General features: G+C 34.2%; 1 protein-coding gene across 1 annotated transcript in view; it reads right to left on the bottom strand.

Moving 5' to 3' along the window:
* LOC129272485 (LIM domain-binding protein 2-like) overlaps window positions 1-20,916 on the bottom strand; it is a 51,132-nt gene that overhangs the window by 29,677 nt on the left and 539 nt on the right. The window contains exons 2-4 of the mRNA XM_064107886.1: window positions 20,820-20,895; window positions 7,825-7,927; window positions 2,305-2,477 (exon numbers count right to left, since the gene is read on the bottom strand). Of these exons, the coding sequence (XP_063963956.1) occupies window positions 2,305-2,477; window positions 7,825-7,927; window positions 20,820-20,895 (352 nt within the window). The remainder of the gene's footprint in view (window positions 1-2,304; window positions 2,478-7,824; window positions 7,928-20,819; window positions 20,896-20,916) is intronic.

The following is a 20,916-nucleotide window of genomic DNA, read 5'->3' as shown; positions in this document are numbered from 1 at the left end:
AGGAATCTTTTTTGCCTGTGTGACTGTAATGCCAAACATCCCCCCCCCTTAAAACATGCTACTATGCACTATACTGCACATTTTGACCCCCAAGGGGCCAGTTCATAAATCTGTTTGTTTGTAAGTTATGTATGATCTTAGGCACGACAGGTAAACAGTTTTTTTTTTAAATGATATAACTAAATTTTAATTGGTATTGGTTAAACTCACAAGGGTCACCATTCGTGCATAAAGCTCTGTATAAATTTCTTTGTAAAGTTGTGTGAAAAGTTGTGCGTAAAATAAATAGTGTATATATTATATTACAAACAGCTATTTAAAAAACCAACCTGGGGGTATTCACATGTATAGCTCAACTTTATTGCATTTGCGATACGTGTCCAGACCAGAATGATCGAGTATTCTGCAGTATCCACGTTTCTGCACAATTGCATCATATAAAGGCATGATTATCAGCAATTCATGCTTGCAATATTGAGGAACGTTAATGTGACGACCACTGAAATATTGCTTAAATGCAACTGTACTTCATTCAAATCAAAATTCTTGAAAAAGCACAATTCTGGTATGGAATATAGCAGTGTGAACACAACCTTACATAAATGTAGGTTTCCTTTCACAGAATCTGATTTCACTCTCCTCGTTTGTTTTATTTCTTTATTTTTATTTTGATCTGTATTAGAACTTAGAAGTTATTCTATTTCAGATCTGTTTATGTCAGTCACTACTTCCGCAGATGGTTGAAGATTTGCTAGTAGGGTACTGAAATAATAGGATGAAATTTTTTTTTCTTTAAATTAGATAGGATTTTTTTCTGTAAAAATATGCTAGGTGGCTGTTCCATAAGCCTGTTTGCAAAATGACCCATGAGTTTAGACACAACTGGTCATCCTTTCTTAAGGAAAATGATATATCCCTATTAAGAACATGTTCGAGTCGTATGCAAAAAAGGTACACAACTTCCGAACAGCTAAATAAAACACCACCTTAGCCTACATACAGTACAAGTATACTCTTGGTTTTTCATACCCAGTATTTCTAGAACAGAAACAAAAATTGAATAGCACCAGTCATCAAACACATTTCTTCAGAAAAAATGACCCCCTCAGTACAATGAAAAAAAGAACTTTTTACAAACAGTTATATTATTCTGAATATCTATATTAAAATTGCTGGTTTTCTACGAGAAACCATAAGTCGCCATTTAACTGTCTGAAGGATATTTCATCTCATGTAATTCATACCACATGACCACAACCATTATCACTGAAAATATGGGAAATCATGATTTGGTTGATTCAAACTTATGGTTTCTCAGTTGATACTGTATACCACTTTCATGAATAAAATATTGACTTCATAAATCAAAGCCTTGAATTGCTTCAACATGTTCATGACTTGCAAGTGATTCTGATACTTTGTTTGAAGATTCATGTAAGTCAAAATGTACATGTTTGCCGCTAAAACCTGTCTGTTGTCTGCCCCTATGGTTGTTTGTCTTTCTATCAATCTTTCTATTTCTTTCTCTCTCACTCTTCTTCTCTCTCTCTCTCTTCTCTTCCCTCTCCTCTTTCACTTGCTCATTCTGACTCTTCCCTCTTCATCTGTTCTTTGTCTAGTTATTTCCTCCTGTCCATCTCTTTCAATATTTTTTTTTCAATTAAGAAATGAAACAATTTTTATAGATTGAATAATAGTCCTATAAACCCAGAATGTTAAAGTAAAGTGTTCATACTACTAAAAAGAAAGTCATTCCTAACTTTGGCATATCAGCTACCTCATCAAACACATACTCTTCAAGATTGTATGATTATATTTTTTAAATGATATTGGTGTTACTTCTATTATTATTGTCATGAGTAGTGTTACTATTGATTGTTCTTACTAAATTGGTACTGTTGATATTTTTACAGTATTATCATCAATACAATCATTAAAATTATTATTGTTGTTGTAGCTGCTGCTGTTGCTTCTTATTTCATTGTTATTATTATTTTTAGTCATCATTGTTACCATCTCATCATCCTCATTATCAATATATCATTATTGTTATTATTACTATTATCATAGTAATTATTATTATTATCATTAATAATATCATTATTATTATCGTTATTGTTATTTTTTTTATATTAGTATTATTATTATCATTATTATCACTATTATTATGATGATGATCATCATCATTATCATTTTCATCATCATCATCACCACCATCATAATCACCATCATTACTCTTGTTTATTATTATTAATGTGCATAAAAAAAGGCCACTGTGAAATATATTGCTAAGTGACCGTATACCTTTGTGAACATTGGTTTGCCGTGATGCGTGACCATCGTCGTCTGTTCGCAGTCTAACGTAATGGTCGTATTGTGGAATGACTCCTTGGGATGTTTAAGTAAATAGTAAAGGTCCGTCACACCGCCCTCAAATACCGTTCTAAAATAACGCGGAATAAGTGTCCGTCCAATAGCTGCAGAGGAAAAGAAACAGAAAAAAAATGTGAAATAACATGGAATAAGAAAAAAAAACCTTCCCTATCTTTTTTTTTTGCTCATCAACTTCTTTTTTTTCAAGAGAGAGACAGTGACTGCTTTTGAAGTGATAACTGATTAACCTTTTTAAAACACAATTTTATTAGAGAGAAATGGTGTCCAATATTGGAGGGCAACCTAAATGTATGTTTTAGCATTAAATGAAAATAGTGTAGTCTTTAATTGATTGATTAATTGATTGATTTTATTCGTCAAGAATATCACAGGAGATTACAATGAAATTGAGGAAATACCTTGACAGGATAGCCCATGAAAGCCGAAAGGCTTATTTCCAATGGGGTCCTATAGTTAGTATAAAACATTAACATATTGTAACAAAAAATATAAACTACGACAAGTACTGGAATATTGGGGAAAAAAAAGAAAAAAAAAAAAAAATACATACAAACATATCCATCAGTCATATAATTTGCAAACATCTGAAGCAAACAATAATCTTCCTAATATGTGAAACAAGATTATATTTTAACATACCCTAATGTATATTTTATCTACAATACTAGAAACCAACTGTACAAAATGTGTTATTTTACTGGTAATGCTGTTCTCGGGCAGCTTCAAGTTTTAAAGCTATTCTATACACTTGAAAGCAGTGAGAAACTAATCTCTGAAACCTATCCCCATTAACACACATTTGTTCAAGGTGTGATATGACATTTGGTCTTCAGCTTGCTCTTATTCTTATCCCTTTCCTGTTTACTACAAACCAATACTATTACAGGCTATCATACATTCTAACAAAACAGACTGTAAGGTCAGACCTGCCAACCTCTGGGAATGAAAAATTGTATTCTGTGTTAAAAAAAACTGTATTTTTCCCCCAAAATCTGTATTTCATGATAAAATGCATGGCGCGCTCGCTCATCGCGGCGCTCTAGCTGCATGCAAGCTAAAGTGCGCACTGCTCTTACAACATGTGTATATCTCACCCTGGTTTTAACAAGATGATTGAAAAAAAAAAACAAGTTACCTGACATTACATTGATCCAATAACCATATTTGTGTAAGTTTTATGAAATAGAGACATATAGAGATGATTTTTCTTAATAAATTACGATTTTGTATTTTAAAAAAAAATATACAAAATTGTATTTTTTAAAGAAAAAAACGTACAGTCGTATTTTGGTTGCAAAAATGTACTAAATACACCAAAAACGTATTGGTTGGCAGCTCTGTAAGGTTCACACAAAAAATAAGGGTCACCTGTCCAGGTCTTTATGCTTGATTGTGTATCATTCTGATTTTTTTTCATATCATGTATGTCTTCATAACTTTATAACTGATTTTTTTTTAAAGCCAGACAATTACAAAATGTAATCTGGTCAAATATTACATCATGCCTTCTCATAAGAAAGCAGATAGGTGTTTCATAAAGCTGTTCGTAACTTACGAGCGAATTTATGAATGACTGGTGATCCTTTCATATGGTAACTGGTAAATTTTCATTGATGTTGATTTAGCGACTAAGAAAGGATCATCGGTCGTTCATAAAGTCACTCCAAACTTACAAACAGCTTTATAAAACACCTACCTAATCTAAAGAGGGACTCCATTTCTATCTTTGACAAGAGTAACTCCATACAGAGAGTAGTGACATATTATAGCACAATAAATCTATTCAAGTAAGAGATTCTAATGCCATTATAGAGCTAAAGACAACAGGCTCCATGTCACACCTCATCCAATAATGGGACTTGCCATTAAAGGGGAAATTCACCACGACCATAAGTTGGTTGCAATAAAAGCAGAAAAAACAAATAAAAATTTCGGTGAAAGTTTGATGAATATCCATCAAAGAATATCAGAGTAATTAATTTTTAAAGTGTTTATTTCATGATGTCACACGTGAGCAGCTCCACCATTTGTTGTGTGATATAAATTCTCAAAAATTAAATTTTCTACAAAAAATTGTGGGTTGATTCTCCATCATACACATCATTCAAAACGCTCTTTTATATAAAGATAATCATTTTAATTCATCGTGTTCCTTTATAAAAAATTCAAATTGATTGAATTCATATTACATGATATGGGGAAGCTACTAAAAAATATCATCCCAAATTGAACATTTTAAACATTCATATCTATCTCATTAGCTGATGGATTTTCATTAAACTTTCACCAATGTCTTCTTCTATTATTATTATTATTATTTTCTTTTTTTCCCTTTTTTTTGTTGCTTTTATCAAAACCAACTTATCATCAGGATCAGGGTGACCTTCCCAATTAAAAGTTTTGCCAGTTTCATTGGCAATATGAGAAAGAGAGAAAGAGAAAGAACATGCAACATGAAGGGAAATGTTGGTAGACAATTGGGCTGTTAAAAGAGCAAGTGAAACTGAGCAAACAGGAAGAAAATTGTCAGACAAGTCAAACTTGATTCCCTTTCACAGATGGAATTGTAACTCGTTTTGAGTAATTCTTCTACACTTATCGATTTCCCAGACTTGGTACCGATAACAATCTCCCATTCTAGCACGCAACTTAGAACTGAAGAAAAACAAAAGATTTGACAATAAACATGGATAATCAAAGCAAATGCCGCTCCTATGAAAATACCCAGTATCAGTTTGAACAGTTTTATAAGATAAAAACCAATTGCAAATGCTAAAAGATTAAAAACAAATTTCTTTCTTTATCAATTTAGGATTAGGCCATTGTAAATCCATTAATAGGTTTTATTATCTATTTCATATCCATCGATAGAAAAATAAAATAAGCAAACCATGTGAAACAGATCCTCACATTGTCACATCCTTTCATTATTGCAATGTTAAATTAAGTTATGCATCATTTTCTCGTTTCTGAATTTCAACTAAATGTATTTCACATGGTTGTAATGTATTATGTGGATGAAAGAATGCATTGTTTTCTTGAAATCATCCCTTTTCTAAAATGGAAAAATCATTTCATAGAACCAGAAGTTCCGTAAAAGGTCATTCAAATCTGTATTCATTCCTAAAACTAATTTATAAGAAACTTTGAAGATTAAATTTAATAAGAAATCATTCGTAAAATTGCCCTCAAAGAAGAGTAGATGCAACAGCAATGTCGGAAAGTTTCTAAAAGAAAAAACAAGGAAAATAAACAATTAATAACTCAACTTGCCAGAACAAAAAGAAAGAAGTGTTTGAATAGAACTTGTATCCCTTAATGCAAATATTTATTAGAAAAACAAATCAGTTTATAATGCATGAAAGTAGAGGGTATTTCAATTTCTACTCTTCAATTAATGGATATGTTGCTACAAGATTTAAGAAAAGATTTCAATGAATAATGAATGAATTGAAATGATAATTGATTATTATATTTTGTAAATGAAGCTTTACTTCAAATCCTGGAATTACTGCCTACACAAGGCTTAGAAAAATAAAGAGGAATGACAAAAACGTTCTAAACAGAAAATGCAAATGATTGAAAATCCATTTTCATTTTAAAGCTACCATTAAGCTCTTCAACATGAGGGATTAGTGTTCAATAAATAATGTAAGTTGAGGACTTTTCCCATAAGTAACAATGATAATAATATAATACAATGTATTTCCTAGGTGCAAAATATGCTTGAATTATGTACTCAAGAAGTTGAGGGGGAGAAAAATTACATGGAGAGGAAATGTGATAAATAAATAATGACTGAAAAATACTGGGAGATGATTTTTTTTCTCAATAAAATTGATTCCATAGGTATGTATGTGTAAATGATTGGCCCAATGATTTCTTAGATTTTGGTACAGCAAGCAATTTAGAGTCAGAAGAAAATATGAAAGCTTGGGGGAGGGTCAAACGATGGCATTAAAAATGCAAGTGTTTGGACAGTTAAAATGATTTCAAAAGAATCAAGAGTGGCTTCAATACCACAATTCATATTTTCCTTTCCAATCGTTTAAAATGACATCAGTTACAGTTGAAATATGACCAATGTAGATTAACATTACATTCTTATTAAACCCTTTTTACAGCAGCTAATACCATTTATCAAAATTTTAAATGTGATTATCGGAAATGCAAGCAGATTTTAATAAAACATTAGGAAAGGATATGAGACTCTTCTCCATCAGGCACATTACATTATTAATAAGGTAATGTGTAAATTATGAAACCCCTAACAAGTGTATCACCATGGAGGCAGAATAGTGTTGACAAATATGAATGCCAGAATGTGGACATTTGTCTGTGCAGGCTATTTTTGTGTCAAATTATTATAATTTTTTTTTGCAGGATTTTCTGCATTTATTGGAATATATACAAAACAAATTTACAATGCTTGAGACATAATCATAATATAGCATAAAGTACATAACCAAGTGACAATTTTATATGTAGTGACTGGAGAAAGACATAAATACAATATATAAAAAATATATATAATAAGTAAAATGCAGAGGCAAACTATATTTGTGATCAAATCAATTATGAATTTCAAACGATGATTCTGATTGATGGATAATAGGTATGTTTTACAATAGTGATCTACAATGGTATTTGTTGTTTATTGATTGATTGCACTGCACTATTTTTTGGTAGAAGATCTGTGTTTTTTTCTTAACATTTTGCCTTTAATACTACACGCTTTTTTCATATCTGGCATAATTGCTTGGGCAGCAAAGCAACTGAAATTAAAGGAGTACTCCAGGCTGAAAATAATTTTTTGTAAAATAGAGTAATATTCACCTGGGAAAATGCTGAAAATATCATCAAAATATGGTGACAAATAAAATTATTGAAGATTTAAAGTTTAGCAAAATTTTGTGAAGTCAGTTATATGCACATCGTCATGAATATTCATTAGGTGGGCTGATGATGTCACATTCCCACTTTCCTTTTTCGTGTTATTACGTGAAATCTTAATTATTTGATATTTTCATACATGTATGTATGTATTATATATCTCCATCATAGTAAAATGAGTTACAGTATTGAATCAGTTGTAAATCATTTTCTTTCCATTCTTGGTGGACAAATTCAATTTTAAAAAAAACATTTCATGTAATAAAAAACATAAGTGGGGTATATACGACATCATCAGTTTGCTCATTGAATATTCATGACTTCATGCCTAGAACTGTTTTACTGTAAAAATGCAAATCTTTAAAATATTATAACTTTGTCATCTCTTGTCTGATTTTGATCAAATATTCAGCATTTTCTATGTCTGATTTTTCTTCATCTGTTCAAATCACACCATTTTCAGCCTAGAGTACTCCTCGAATGAGGGAAAAGGGTTTCTCAACTCTGGAGGACCATTTAGGGGATCTTTGTACTTACTATATCTCTTTGGACCATCTTCAAGGCAGAAGCAGAGGGTTAGAGTTGCATCGTCTTCAAAGAACTCTGTGGCAAAGGCATCCCACCAGAGATTATCACTTTCCTATATGTAGGAGGAGGGATAGGAAAGAAATATGGAAAAGGAAAGGGAGATGGAAAAGAAGAAAAGTAGAAGGAAGAGAGAGAGGGGGGCGAAAGAGAGAGGGTGAATGACAAAGAGGGAGAGAAGAATAAAGGAGAGGGGAAGAGCAAAATAAAACAGTGAGGGGATAGGATAAAACAGAGAGAGGGAAGGAAAGAAATTGGGGGAGGGAGAGAAAGAGAGGGGTGGATTAGGCATAAAAACACTATCAATCAATATATAAACTTTTGAAAATTAAAAATGTATACATTATCCATCATTGGACTCCAAGATGTCTTCACCTTTACAATCTTCTGCTGATTTCAGCAAATTGTTTTTCATGCATATCATTAAATGGAAAGGCTAGAAAAAAATCAATAACTACTTTTTGTATATTCGGCTCAATATCTTGCAACCCCATGCTTACCCCACCTAATGTAACTTAAATGTTACTTCCATAGAAAACTTGTATGTACTTTATATATATACATGTATATATATATATATATATATATATATATATACTGTATATATTTCATTTGTATATCTTAAGGTCAGAGTCATCAACATAAATATTATATGATCATCAAATTGAAACAAAAGTAATTCTAAACCAAACATTTATACTCCTGTGTGGTATCCAAAAATTATCGCATTCCCTTTTGACCCCTGTATCAATTTTATAACGCCTGAATATGTCCCTTTAACATGTTAGGAACATTATAAACCACTCATATTGAGCACAAATCATAAAGTTTATGACACCCGTGTCAACAGTAACCTGTGTACCAATGGGATAATTGAGGGTGGGTTCACACAAGAAAGAGTATGTTTATGACTGAACTTTGAAAATTTGTTGAGCATGTGGAAGCACCTCTTTAAAACCATGATATGCTTTTCCCACTGCATTTCCACATCCCCATACTATCCTTAACCTCGGACTATCCTTAAACCCCATTCTATCTTTTTTTTATTCACACTGTCTTTCTCAACCCCATACTATTTGCTTAGCCGGGGTTAACGCCTTAACCCCGGACTATCCCACAGCTCATGAATAATGATGATTTTGCCACACAAAGCGTGATTAATGTGCAATTTCGACTTCTGTGATTGGCTAATGCTTAGCCCCATAGCCTGGTTTCGTTTCACACTGCATCTCGTAGCACCACAATTGTGGTGCTAGCACTGCAATAAGCCGGCTAACCCTGCAATAAGCCGGCTAACCCTGATTTTTTTGCAGGGCCAGATAGTACCATACTATTTAACGTGCTAGCCCACTTTGCTAAAACGTAGTGTAAAACCGAAGTGGGCTAAGCTCAACCCCAGGAAATTGGTGGGGCTTAGACATCCCCCCTCCCCTTAGCCACACCAATTTCCAGCGATTGGAAAATATATGCAGTGTAGAAAGCATATATGAGTTTACCTATTAGATCAAGATTTGTTTCAGGGTTTGAGAAAAAAAAAACAAGAAGCAGGGGAGATTTGAAGCCAATCTTGAAATGTGACAGTGAGCAATTATTTTGAGGGAAAGTCTTTCAAATCAAGGTATCAACGTATGGAATCTCAACCAACTTTTAAAACTATTCGCATGTGACATCACATACTTCAAAGTTAAAAAAATCATTACTCTGCTTATTTTTGAACGTTTTTTTCTCCAAACTTTTCGCTTACTTCTTACATCGGGGAAACTATTGTATGTCCCGTGGAAACATCTCAAGTTAGTTTCATTCTGATTATTTTCTATATGTGTACAAGAAGTCTACAAGAAGATACAAAGTGCACCATAATCCCAGGGGAGTCGGCCACCAATTCATTGCTAATCTTTGCCCGCCATAAACAATTGCTTAGAAAAAGACCCGTATCTCGACTCTTAATGTCAATATAATTTGGGACAATGCCATCTCTGCAGAAAATGATTTGGAAATATGTGATCTGTGAAATTGGAAAATTTTCTGACCCACTTTTACATTTTTGTTCATAGGATCATTAGGTTTCTGTGTGGTCTGGTTGACAACTAGATCACAAAATGATTAGGAAGTAAATTCCAGCAACAACCTCTTTTATGATAATAAATCAATATTTGATGTTATAAATGACTATTCTCTGCTGAACATAAAAGATTTATTCCCACTTATATAACCAGAAGCAGACACCATACACTTTAATAGAAGCAAAGAGCATGGTAAAAATATCTTTAAATAAAAAGTTTAGAGCTTCATCGTTTCCTTTGTTATTATGAATACATATATTCCAATCATGCCAAAACAATCACAATCATAAGAAACTTCAACAAAATTTTTATCCTGATACATTCTCATTTCATGCCACCGCCATCCATCTGAAACGGCTTCAAAAACAATTTTCGACATTTAACTCTCACAAACAACTGTATCAAATATAACATTTTCTTGTCTTAATTCTCTCATCTAGACTCCATACGATCCTCCAATCATTTTCAATCCGACTGACGTCCCCAATCATACCTGTTGAAAAACGACGACAATCAAACTTTCTGTAGGCAGGTTCACACCAACCAGATTGGGTAAAAAATGGGATTTTTACATTGTAAATGCAAAGAAATTGCCACACTCAACCCAGGAGAGGGAATGTACATGGCAGAAATATATTCATTAAAATGTTATCAGCAGTAATGCAAAAGCTTCGGAAATAAGTGTGGAGTAACAGGGGTGTCATAAAAGAAAACATTATTATCATTGCAGCGGCACTCGAAAGCTCGTGAACTTGTAAGCTAGTGAACACTTTTTGCGAGAGTGATCACGAATTTCCTAGAAAGCTAGTGAACACTTTTTTGCGAGAGTGATCACGAATTTCCTTGTTGACCATAGTAGATTGCGAGACAAATGAATACCCTCTAGCAATTATTTCAGTCCGCAATAATGAACCTACATGTATTTAGTATTATTATCATTATACAATATCTGTAAATTAGTAGTATCATTTTCAAAATGACAAGAGTTTACAGGCATTTCTCCAATGTTGCAGGGATGTTTGTAAAGTGAATGAGAAATTACAAGAACCTTTACCCCATCAGGGGTCGGAGAATATTAAGGATATGCAGTCTTCTTTCAAGAAATGTGAATACCTAAATAGCTTGCTCATTTACTACAAAAACCGGTCATTGTATTTCAAAGGTATTTTGCCTGTTTGGGTGGGTGTGGAATCATTTTGAAATCCTTAAGGTTGTTACAAGAACAAGAGGTCCCGGCCAGAGTAACCAGACCTCGCTCAATTACCAGGACCAGTTATGGGGCTAATGGAGCCCTGATTGGGGTGAAGCACCGTCGAATTCCAAACGACTCTAATTACAGACAAAAAAACTTTGGATCAACCCAATCATATCTCCGAGACCCAAAGATCATTTCATTCTAATCACTCTGCATGAAGAAATAGGATCTAATTCTCATTGGGTAATCTTAGATGCTTGCATTTGTCCAGGGATGATGTGGTAGGAAAGTGGGTGATGAAAACATGTGGACATGCTCTGACTCTGAGCAGTTCATACCTTTTTTAATATGATCATCAAGAGGCCAAAATTATAGTTAGAGAAATTGTGCTTTCACATTTTCATTCTCCACCTTCTTCCCCCTTCCCCTTTCCCCATCCCTTTTCCAATCCCCTCTCCCTTCCTCCTTCCCGTACAGATCATCCCTCCCTTTCCCATTCCCATGAACTGACCACACAAACTTTCAGAACTAATATCAAACCACTAGTATTGCAAATAATGATTTATTCTATCAGTAGCTTAATACTGGGTGAACATTTTGATTAGGAAATGAAATTTCACTCAAATGCAAAAATATAAATTTATATAGATATATGTGGATTAAGAATGGCATGACAATATTTTGTTATCATATTCAATTCCCAAGTTTATGTCAAATTTGTTTTTATCTTCTATGATCATTCATCCATACTCAAACAATTTTCCTTTCTCTAGAAATGGGGCAAATGAAATGAGATATTCTCCAAAATAATGAGGCATTACTTTTAACTAGAATCCTATTAATCTGAAACAAAATCATCTGCAGTGAAAAGGGAAAAAAGATCCTACCCGTTCTCAGGCCAAATCTATCATTCAAAAAGCTGGTGAGTGACTGGCAGAGATTTGGAAAACTTTTTTTCCCCTCATTCTTCAGTCGGGGCTCAAAAGAGGAATATAATTGGCGACTCGTAGACTTCTCATAAGCTAAATTTTGCCTCAATCTTCCTGCTACATTTGAGTTATGGAACTGCATAATAACCGGTTCTCAGCCAAAAGTCGTAGCTTATTGTAAACAAGTTTCGTTGGGAGCATGAGGGCAAATATCTCATACAAGGATCTCCCAAATTGGGGTGATCTAACCCCTGGAATTCCAAAGGAAATCTGTCGCTTTTGGCAAATATAAATAAGGGGAAAAGACTGGATCATCAATAATACCCATCTCCATCAATCATATTTTTGTTCTCTGGGCTCCATTCAGTTTTTACCAATGACTTCAGGATAATGTATCTTTGTTTATGCCTATTCAATCATCTTTTCTTTTTTCTTGGTTGACAATGATATAACTTTAGAAGTAATATATGAAGACAAGATATAACTTTAGAAGTAATATATGAAGACAAGACAGCACTTTGTTCACTGATATATCTTCTATAAGACATCCACCTCCTTCTTCATATTTTGAGCCCCCCCCCCTTCCCCAAACTTCTGTTTTTCTTTTTTTTTCATACGCTAACTCCCAGTTATTGATAGGGAATAATCAAATCCATTAAAGTTGGAGTGTAGGCCTATGAAGTGCTAAAATTGGAGCTGAAATTAATTGTAGATTTGTTTTCTTGTTTATTTTCAAACATAATTAGCAGCATATCTACTTGCACTCACAATGTATATCAACAGCTTGAATAAACAATCAGCATATTCAAATTTGATGAATGTAATATTCAATGGGGCTTTCTATAATCCAGTCTTTAATAAGTCTGTGCATATGTATAACTAAAACAGTTTCATGAAAGACATCCCACCCCACCCCAACTCCTGCAAATTCATCAGTCAACTATTACCATTCATTTTTCATTTCTTCTATTTCATTTCATCACCAAATAATATCAACCACCTGTCAAGTAGATGAGGGGAGATAGTTGAATAAATCACAAACCCTATTATCAAATTTTATCTCATTAGTCTGGATATTGTTGTTTGACATTCTTCAGTTAACAGACCAGGATTTATGGCTCCCTTTTATAAAGAGATAGAATTACTCCCACAATCATTTCTTTTTTGCAAAAAAAAGTATTCAAACTACTGTTCATTTTTAAATCAATTTTAAATTTCATCATGACGTGCAAATCATTTGAGGCTAACTGATTAGAATTTACAACTCCCTTGATGCAAAGAGAGTAAACTTGCAAAATCATTATTCTTTAATTCATCAAATATTTCTCAACTCATTACCAAAGGACAATGAATAGTATACAGCAACCTTGGCCTTATTTTACTAGCTTTTAATTTCAAATATTGGCCGCATTAATATTTTCTTGCATTGCTACATCTTTCTTTTAGATATAAATACAGACTGATAGAAAATGTTTTTATGAGTTAAAAAATCTAAATACTGTATGCTTGTAAAAAAAAACAATTTTGAGGCTAAAAAATATTGGAAATTTGTGGATTTTAATTTCATTAAAATACATTGAATAAAAGATATTGATGCAGTAATAATGACCAAAATATTTTGCTCTCTTTCTTTTTGATGTGCCTCGCATGATTATCATGGTTCTGTAACAAAATTTACTGTACATGTATATTGGGCTGAAGTTTGCTGAACCATAAAATATGGACAATTTCCCTGAAAGGGTTTTGAATCTAAGACCTAGCTACATGTAAATGTACATGCATCGAGAAAGATAAGCTTTGATTATAAATGATAAAGTAAGAATGAACTTTAAAGTGAGAAGTTCTTAAATCATGAAGCAAATAAAAGTAATTCTGGAAACCAGATCAGGAGATGATGAAGAGAACCCCAGTGAAGCGATCTTAAAACTGGTTTCTGAAAATAAACCAGTTCAAGAAAGCAGATGAAACAGGAAAAAAATTCTGACAGGAACTCATACCAATTGGAACAAAAAAATTTGATGAATATACCCCCCATAAATATATACATAAATGAATGAATAAATATATATAAATGAACAAATAAAGATATAAACAAATACTGATTTAAAACTAGATCTACAACTATTGTTAGTTTCGATAAGCACTTATACATTATTTCTGCACAGGAATTAAAAAATGATAATTACAATACTTGATGGTGTCACTAAAACACGTCTAAACTAAAGGCATTTCAAAATCTCATCAATAATATTTAATGACAAATGAGCTATGATTTAAACAGTTTTTTAATTTGATGGTAACCTTCTCAATTGTTATTCTGAATAATAGTCCACATAAAACTGACAAAGAAATGATTTATCACACATAGAATGCAATGTTAGACTGCCATTATATTAATTTATCTCCATTGAATGTTTTTGTGATGTTCCATAAAGCACTCCTTTTTTACAATTTTCTTTTTTATGTTCCCTTTTTGCGGATATTTCTTACTCAAGCACAATAACACAAATGGAGAAAAATAGATCCCGGGGCAAACTGGCCCAATTTTTACAGCTTCGCATTTTTGAATGGCATGCAGTTCATAGGGTTCACACTGCCATAAGGCAGTATTCTAACTCCAAAGACAAGAAATAATTTTGTAGAAGGCAGGAGAAAATATTCAAGAAATAGACATATTTCACATTTCAGATTTTTTCTATTTTTGGTAATCTTCATCTGCTTGGAAAGCCAAATACTTTAGATACAGCTGATTGCAACTTACATGTATGTAGGTTTGGCATACACTTCTAGCCTGCACAGTATCAAAAAGTATCTGAAGTTTACGGTAGTCATTTTCTAAATTTGGATTCATACCATGTACATGTACACTACAAAAAACATGCTTAGTGTAAGATGTGACAAAAAACTGAGGTAATTTAAGAGTAGAATTTATCATATCCCTTGCTTAAGATTGTTGCATAAAATGTACACTAGGAGAAATCAAATAGTTGAATAGTTTTACTAGGACAAACATTTGCCATGAAATAGTTTGTTTTCTTTGTTGATGTCCATTTTTTCCATCGGAAAAACTGAGCTATATGTTTTTCCGACATCCCCCCCATACATGCACTATGCTCAACATGCGTACTGCAGCGCCTGGCAGCTCAAACCATTGTGCGCATCTCGTTGGGTGCATGCATCTAGCGCGGGGGGGGGGGGGAGGCTGCCTGCCAAGTGATCTGAACGGTACTACTGATGTTTGTAGTTTGTATTAATGTATTTGTATACTATTGTTTATCAAAATGAGTTAAGCCTACAAAAATTTAAATCAAAATTAAAAATTGAAAGTGAAAAATTAACAGAAATACTAGTACATTACTTGAACACAACATATGGTAGATCTATGTACACTGTAGAATGAAACCCTTTTTAAGCGTTCTACAATTTAGCAAAACACCACCTTGGCATAGAAGTATAAGCCATAACTTGTATTATCAACCGAAAATGAAAATGAAGATGTGGTAATTTGATACAGAGATTTTCAAGAAAATATCAATTACCCCAGCATTCCACTGCATTTGGAATGAATAGCATTCTTTATTGAGTCATCACACTGAAACATATGAAACCGATCTGATCTGTGCATTTCCAGGAATCGTCACACCCATGAAGTGTAAGGAATACCCAAACGGAGGTCAATGTCTTTCTTTGGCAATGTCAGTTTTCATTTTTAAAGGACAAGCTTTATTTTGGATGGGCTCATGGACATTCAATGAATTAACAGTGTTAACAATTAACACTGTTTACAATTAACACTGTTCAATTAACACCCATGTGTTTTAGTACATCTGTGGTTGTTCTAACTCTAGGGTGTAATTTCAACACCCCAGGATGTGGTCCTTCAGGACACCATCTGGTGTTGAATTTTACACCCCAGTTGTTAAGCAAAACAGAAATGTATGTTGTTAATTACCAAATAAGTAGTTGGTGCCTATAAAAGGCTACCAGTATATAAAACCCTGAGGGGGAAGGGGCACCTAGTCTTAATGTATGATACATGCCAGTATGTGCCGCGGTTGAGACCCCCATTTTCAGCCTAAATTTCCAATCCAGAGTATCACCAATTCAGAAAGCCATAGAAATTCCTATTTTTTCCATTCTGGAGAGCCTCAAATTTGTGATTTCTCGTTCCAGAGAGCGCCCATCCTAAACTACTCAGCCAGACAGAGTAGTGAGCTTGATCACCACAGAGCCCTATATGCCAGACCACCAAAGCTCCCCGCGCCCGCAGCTAGCCTGATATGAATCTAGCAAGACGCGTGCACATTTTTACATAGCCGCTACCAATTACGCCTACGATCAAATGTGTTCTGGAGAATCCCCTTTATTATGTGGTCAGTACCAGAGCATTGCATTTTTAGCAATCGTTGATCCAAGATCCGTTCCATAGACCCCCGCTTTAAGACCAAGATTTAGTTCCAGAGCCCCCGACCCCTGACTCTGTCGCGGCACAAAGGTATCATTTCATAATTCGAGTACCCCCCCCCCCCCCCGTATAAAACTTTAAAACTTGAAGTATCCACCAAAGTAGCCCGATGTGAGTAGCAAAAAAGCAACTATGTCTCCTCGCCCCCCTTATCTCTACCAAGGCCCTTTTTAAGAATTTTACTTCACTTTGTTTTCTGTGAAAAGTGTCTTAGGTTTTTTGTTTTTTTTTAACGTGGGGATAATCTACACTATATATTAACGAAAAGATTCATGAATGCTCCTCCCTCCCATTACAGATATAATGACATTACATCACAATCAGACATGAGCCCTGTATCTTGAATTTGTTATTCACCATGAAATAGCAGGGCCCGCTGAGAGAACAGTTTTCAGAACTGAAGTGGCTTCCCTAGGTTAATATACCTAATATTTTTATATTATTAATATTATTAAATAGGGGGGGGTGATAAGGTGATGATAGTCTCCGACAGAATGCTGTACAAAATTGAAAATTTGGGGGTAGGGGGAAATCCCCCCCCCCCCCCCCCCCCCCCGCAGTCTCCCTATGATCACCACCCATGATTGGTTTTGTATCATGATTGACTTTGGGGTGTTGCACTTGCAAGTGAATTAAGTCCCAAATTCAAGCCTTTAAACACAAATTTGTAGTTGATTTGCATTCAATTGAAACACCAAATTGCACTAGTGTTTGAAGGACTTACACTTGATTTGCAATTGAACGCAAGTTTCTTGCAATGCCCCATTTAGTGTTTCAAATTACATGGGGGTGTGATTCACTAAGAGTTAAAATTAAATTCAGGCCGGATTGTTATTCTTAAATCTAATTCTTAATACCAAATCTTTATTAATGTTTCTTTCATTTAACCTTTCTCTTTTTTTTTTACTTCAAGGTAGCATTTCATGAAAGGACTTGTTGGACGATTTCTATGACATTTACCATAGTAACACTGCTTCTCAATGAATAAAATTTAAGGAAAAATTGTCAAATTTGACAACTTGTCAGACATTGGTTGATTTTAAGTCCAGTGTTGGTGTTGGTGTTTGTGTTGGAAGCACATTTGGATTGTGTTCTTAGCTCCAAAATCTATTCTAAGTTAACAAAAATAATACAGATTACAATATTAAGGGCTCAACCTCTAGTGAGTGACTTTTCAGGACCCATTTCATTTTATGTTTGTTAGGTGCTCTACTCATGTAAAAACTGACCAAACACCAACGCCAAAAGGTCAACACTGAACTTGCAAATACCCAATAAATGTTGATGAAAAGCTCCCCATGACTGATTCCCCCTTTAATGTGGATAAGGGCTTCTGTGGTGGCAAAAAGGAAGCCTGAATCAATGAGAACATAGCCAACACTGGATGCGTTCAGGCAACTTTCTTAAAGGAGAATGAAACCCTTGACACCAGCTGAATCCATATCAAAGAGAAAAATCAAAGAAACATTTTGTTGAAAGTTTGAGGAAGATTGAATGAATAATAAGAAAGTTATGAGCATTTGAATATTGAGATCACTAATGCCATGTAGATCCTCCCGTTGGCAATGCGACCAAGATCTGTGATGTCACACACGTACAACTCCCTCATTACTTTAGTACTTATTTCACTTATATTCTCACTTTTATAGAGTCTATCACAAGGTGAGGTGTTCTCTTTATGAGAGGACAAGTACAGAGGTTTCACAACATTATATCATTGATGAATCGTTTGTCATATGATTAGAATGAGCAAAAAGAGATGTTTTGGGGTATATTTTCAGTGTCCAAAAGGGGAGAGTTGTTCATCTGTGACATCATAGATCTTGGTCGCATTGCCAATGGGAGGATCTCCATAGTATTAGTGATCTCGACATTCAAATGCTCATAACTCTTCTATTGCTAGTCCTATTTTACTCAAACTTTTGTTGATCTTATTCTTTGATTTTTCTGCTTTCACAAAAGCTAACTTGCTCCAAGAGTTTCATTCTCCTTTAAGCTTGCGTCACAAACATGAATCCGAATTAAAAGCCAATATATAAAACAGTGTTACGGTGGCATGACTGTATTCAAGCGATTTTTTTTTCAACTATGTTGATTTTCCCACAATTCCAGTCATGAAAGTAGCAAAGCTCATTGTGACATAAAGCACAGTAATAAATTCAAATGAATTCAATCTAATTTCATTGAATGCTATAGCTGTGGATGCACCTGTAACTGGTCACAAAATACCTCTCATGTGCATTAAAAAAAACTATTTCAATTTGTTCTATAATGTGCCCTACATAAATGTGTCCTATGGAAAGCAGCAGCATGACCCCAAAAAATTGAAATTAATGGCCTGCTTTTGGAAGCAGTTTGCCCCAGAATGTTATCATTGACTTCGAGTTAAAAAGAAAATTGTAATGTCTGTGGATTGACGATCGTATTCAAGTGATTTTAAGTGACTGTAATCACCTTATTTACATGACAATAAAAATGCATCTTTTTCATTGTTTTTACGAGGCATGCATCTTATCACTCACCTTGCCGTCAGTGCCATGTTTATCATGTTGGAATTCTACAAGAAGCATCTTTTATCACTACTCCTTTTAATTGATCACAGACAAAACAATGGAGAATGAACAAAAACTACTGCAAAAAGTGCATACATTATACATGTAGCGCCTTTATATCAGGAATGAGAGGCGTTATCATCTTTTACAGAGCCTTTATACCACATTCACCTTTTTTCTATAATAAATGCTAGGATTGAGAAAGAATAGGTGCAGGCTATGTTTTTATGTTTGCAAAAAACGTGTTAGAAAATGCTAGCTTGAACACCACCAATCAGAACACTGCCAACACTGTGAAGTGAACAGAATACAAACACGTAAGCAGGCGAACCCTTAGGCGCATAGTAATTTGATAACTTGCAATTTTTGTGAAATTATTCAAAGCAGGGCTGTATAGCACGGCTCTGTGGGCAGAGTAGAGCCCTACCTGTTGCATTTATAGGCCACTTGAAATGTGTCAGAGGTAAAGCTGCTGATATGTTTATGAAACTCAGTAGATGGTAAATTGCCAATTTGTCTATTGCCAATTCATCCATTTATCCCATGGTCAAGTTTTATTAAGTCTAATGCCATTCTGTCCAACATTTTGTCTAACAACCATTTGGTCCAATAATCACTTCATCTAATCACCAGTTTGTCTATGACCGTTTCGTCTTATTACCAGTTGGTCTAGTACCCATTTTCTTTTTATTCAATTCGCCCAATTAACACTTAGTCCATTTAGACCAAATGGTACATAGACTACATGGCTTTTGGACCAACTGGCTATTAGACAAAATGACCAATTTGACCAAATGGTATATAGACTGCATGGCTCTTGGACCAACTGGACCAACTGAGTGGACAAAATGGCAATTAAACTCCATGGATAGTGGACAAACTAATTGCAGACCAAATGAAAGTAGACGAGTTAGTAATTACACAAATTAGCATCAGACCACTTGACAATAAATCCAGTAGATATTTTCTTAATACATCCCCAAAGTGTTTTGACAGTGACTTAATTAAGCAAAGGAATGAACATTGCAAAAAAGAGCTCCTCCCACCTCTCCAACCTAAATTCTCAACAACCAATAATGACGGATAAGAGTACAGAATATGTTTTTAAAAATTGCATCTCCTGTCAGGGCTACTTATCTACTACCATGTTGTATTGAACTAAATAGTTCAAAATTTCCCCCGAGTTTTTTCTAAACGTTCAGGGGCTATATTTAACATTTGGGGGCAATTATCATCCACCCTCATGTTTGTTTTCTGCTGCTTCAGGTCATCTAATTTACATTACCATCTGGACACTTGTCTTCATTCATATTTTCTTGTAAGCATAATAAAAAAACTGTAGTATTTTCGTGATTTAAGATATGATGTGCCAAAGGTCACAGATGTAGAAATAACTGATTGTTTTACCAATATGTGAACTTTAATGTATTTTCATGTACCAGCCTGCATTGTATCTAACCTCTATTCTACTTTGAGATGATCACTCAGGCAAGGATTATTTTTATACCCTTCAACATTTTCAGACCCCATAAAATTCCAACTCTGGATCCACACCTGTCACTAGGAGCAAAGTGTACTCACTGAAAAAATCCTTCCCATGACTTTTCCTAGAGTAATGTGTCCTGACATATTTCATCCATTTGGTTGGTGTTGGGTGTTTTTTTTTTCATGAATCCCCCTGTATTGATCTAATTCTTTCCTGATAAATGCGTTTTCATGTACCATCCTATACCCTACTCTTACCTCTGTTCTCTGTTGTAACCTTTTGTTGAGATCATATATTCTGTAGTCAGGCTGGCTGATGAATGGCGTGTGCCTCCTGTATGGGAAGAGCGATGGA

The sequence above is a fragment of the Lytechinus pictus genome, chromosome 12 (genome assembly GCF_037042905.1).
Source record: "Lytechinus pictus isolate F3 Inbred chromosome 12, Lp3.0, whole genome shotgun sequence".
In the NCBI taxonomy this organism is placed as follows: domain Eukaryota; kingdom Metazoa; phylum Echinodermata; class Echinoidea; order Temnopleuroida; family Toxopneustidae; genus Lytechinus; species Lytechinus pictus.
Note: the sequence above shows the minus strand (reverse complement) of the source record. Positions and strands in the feature narration are given on the sequence as shown.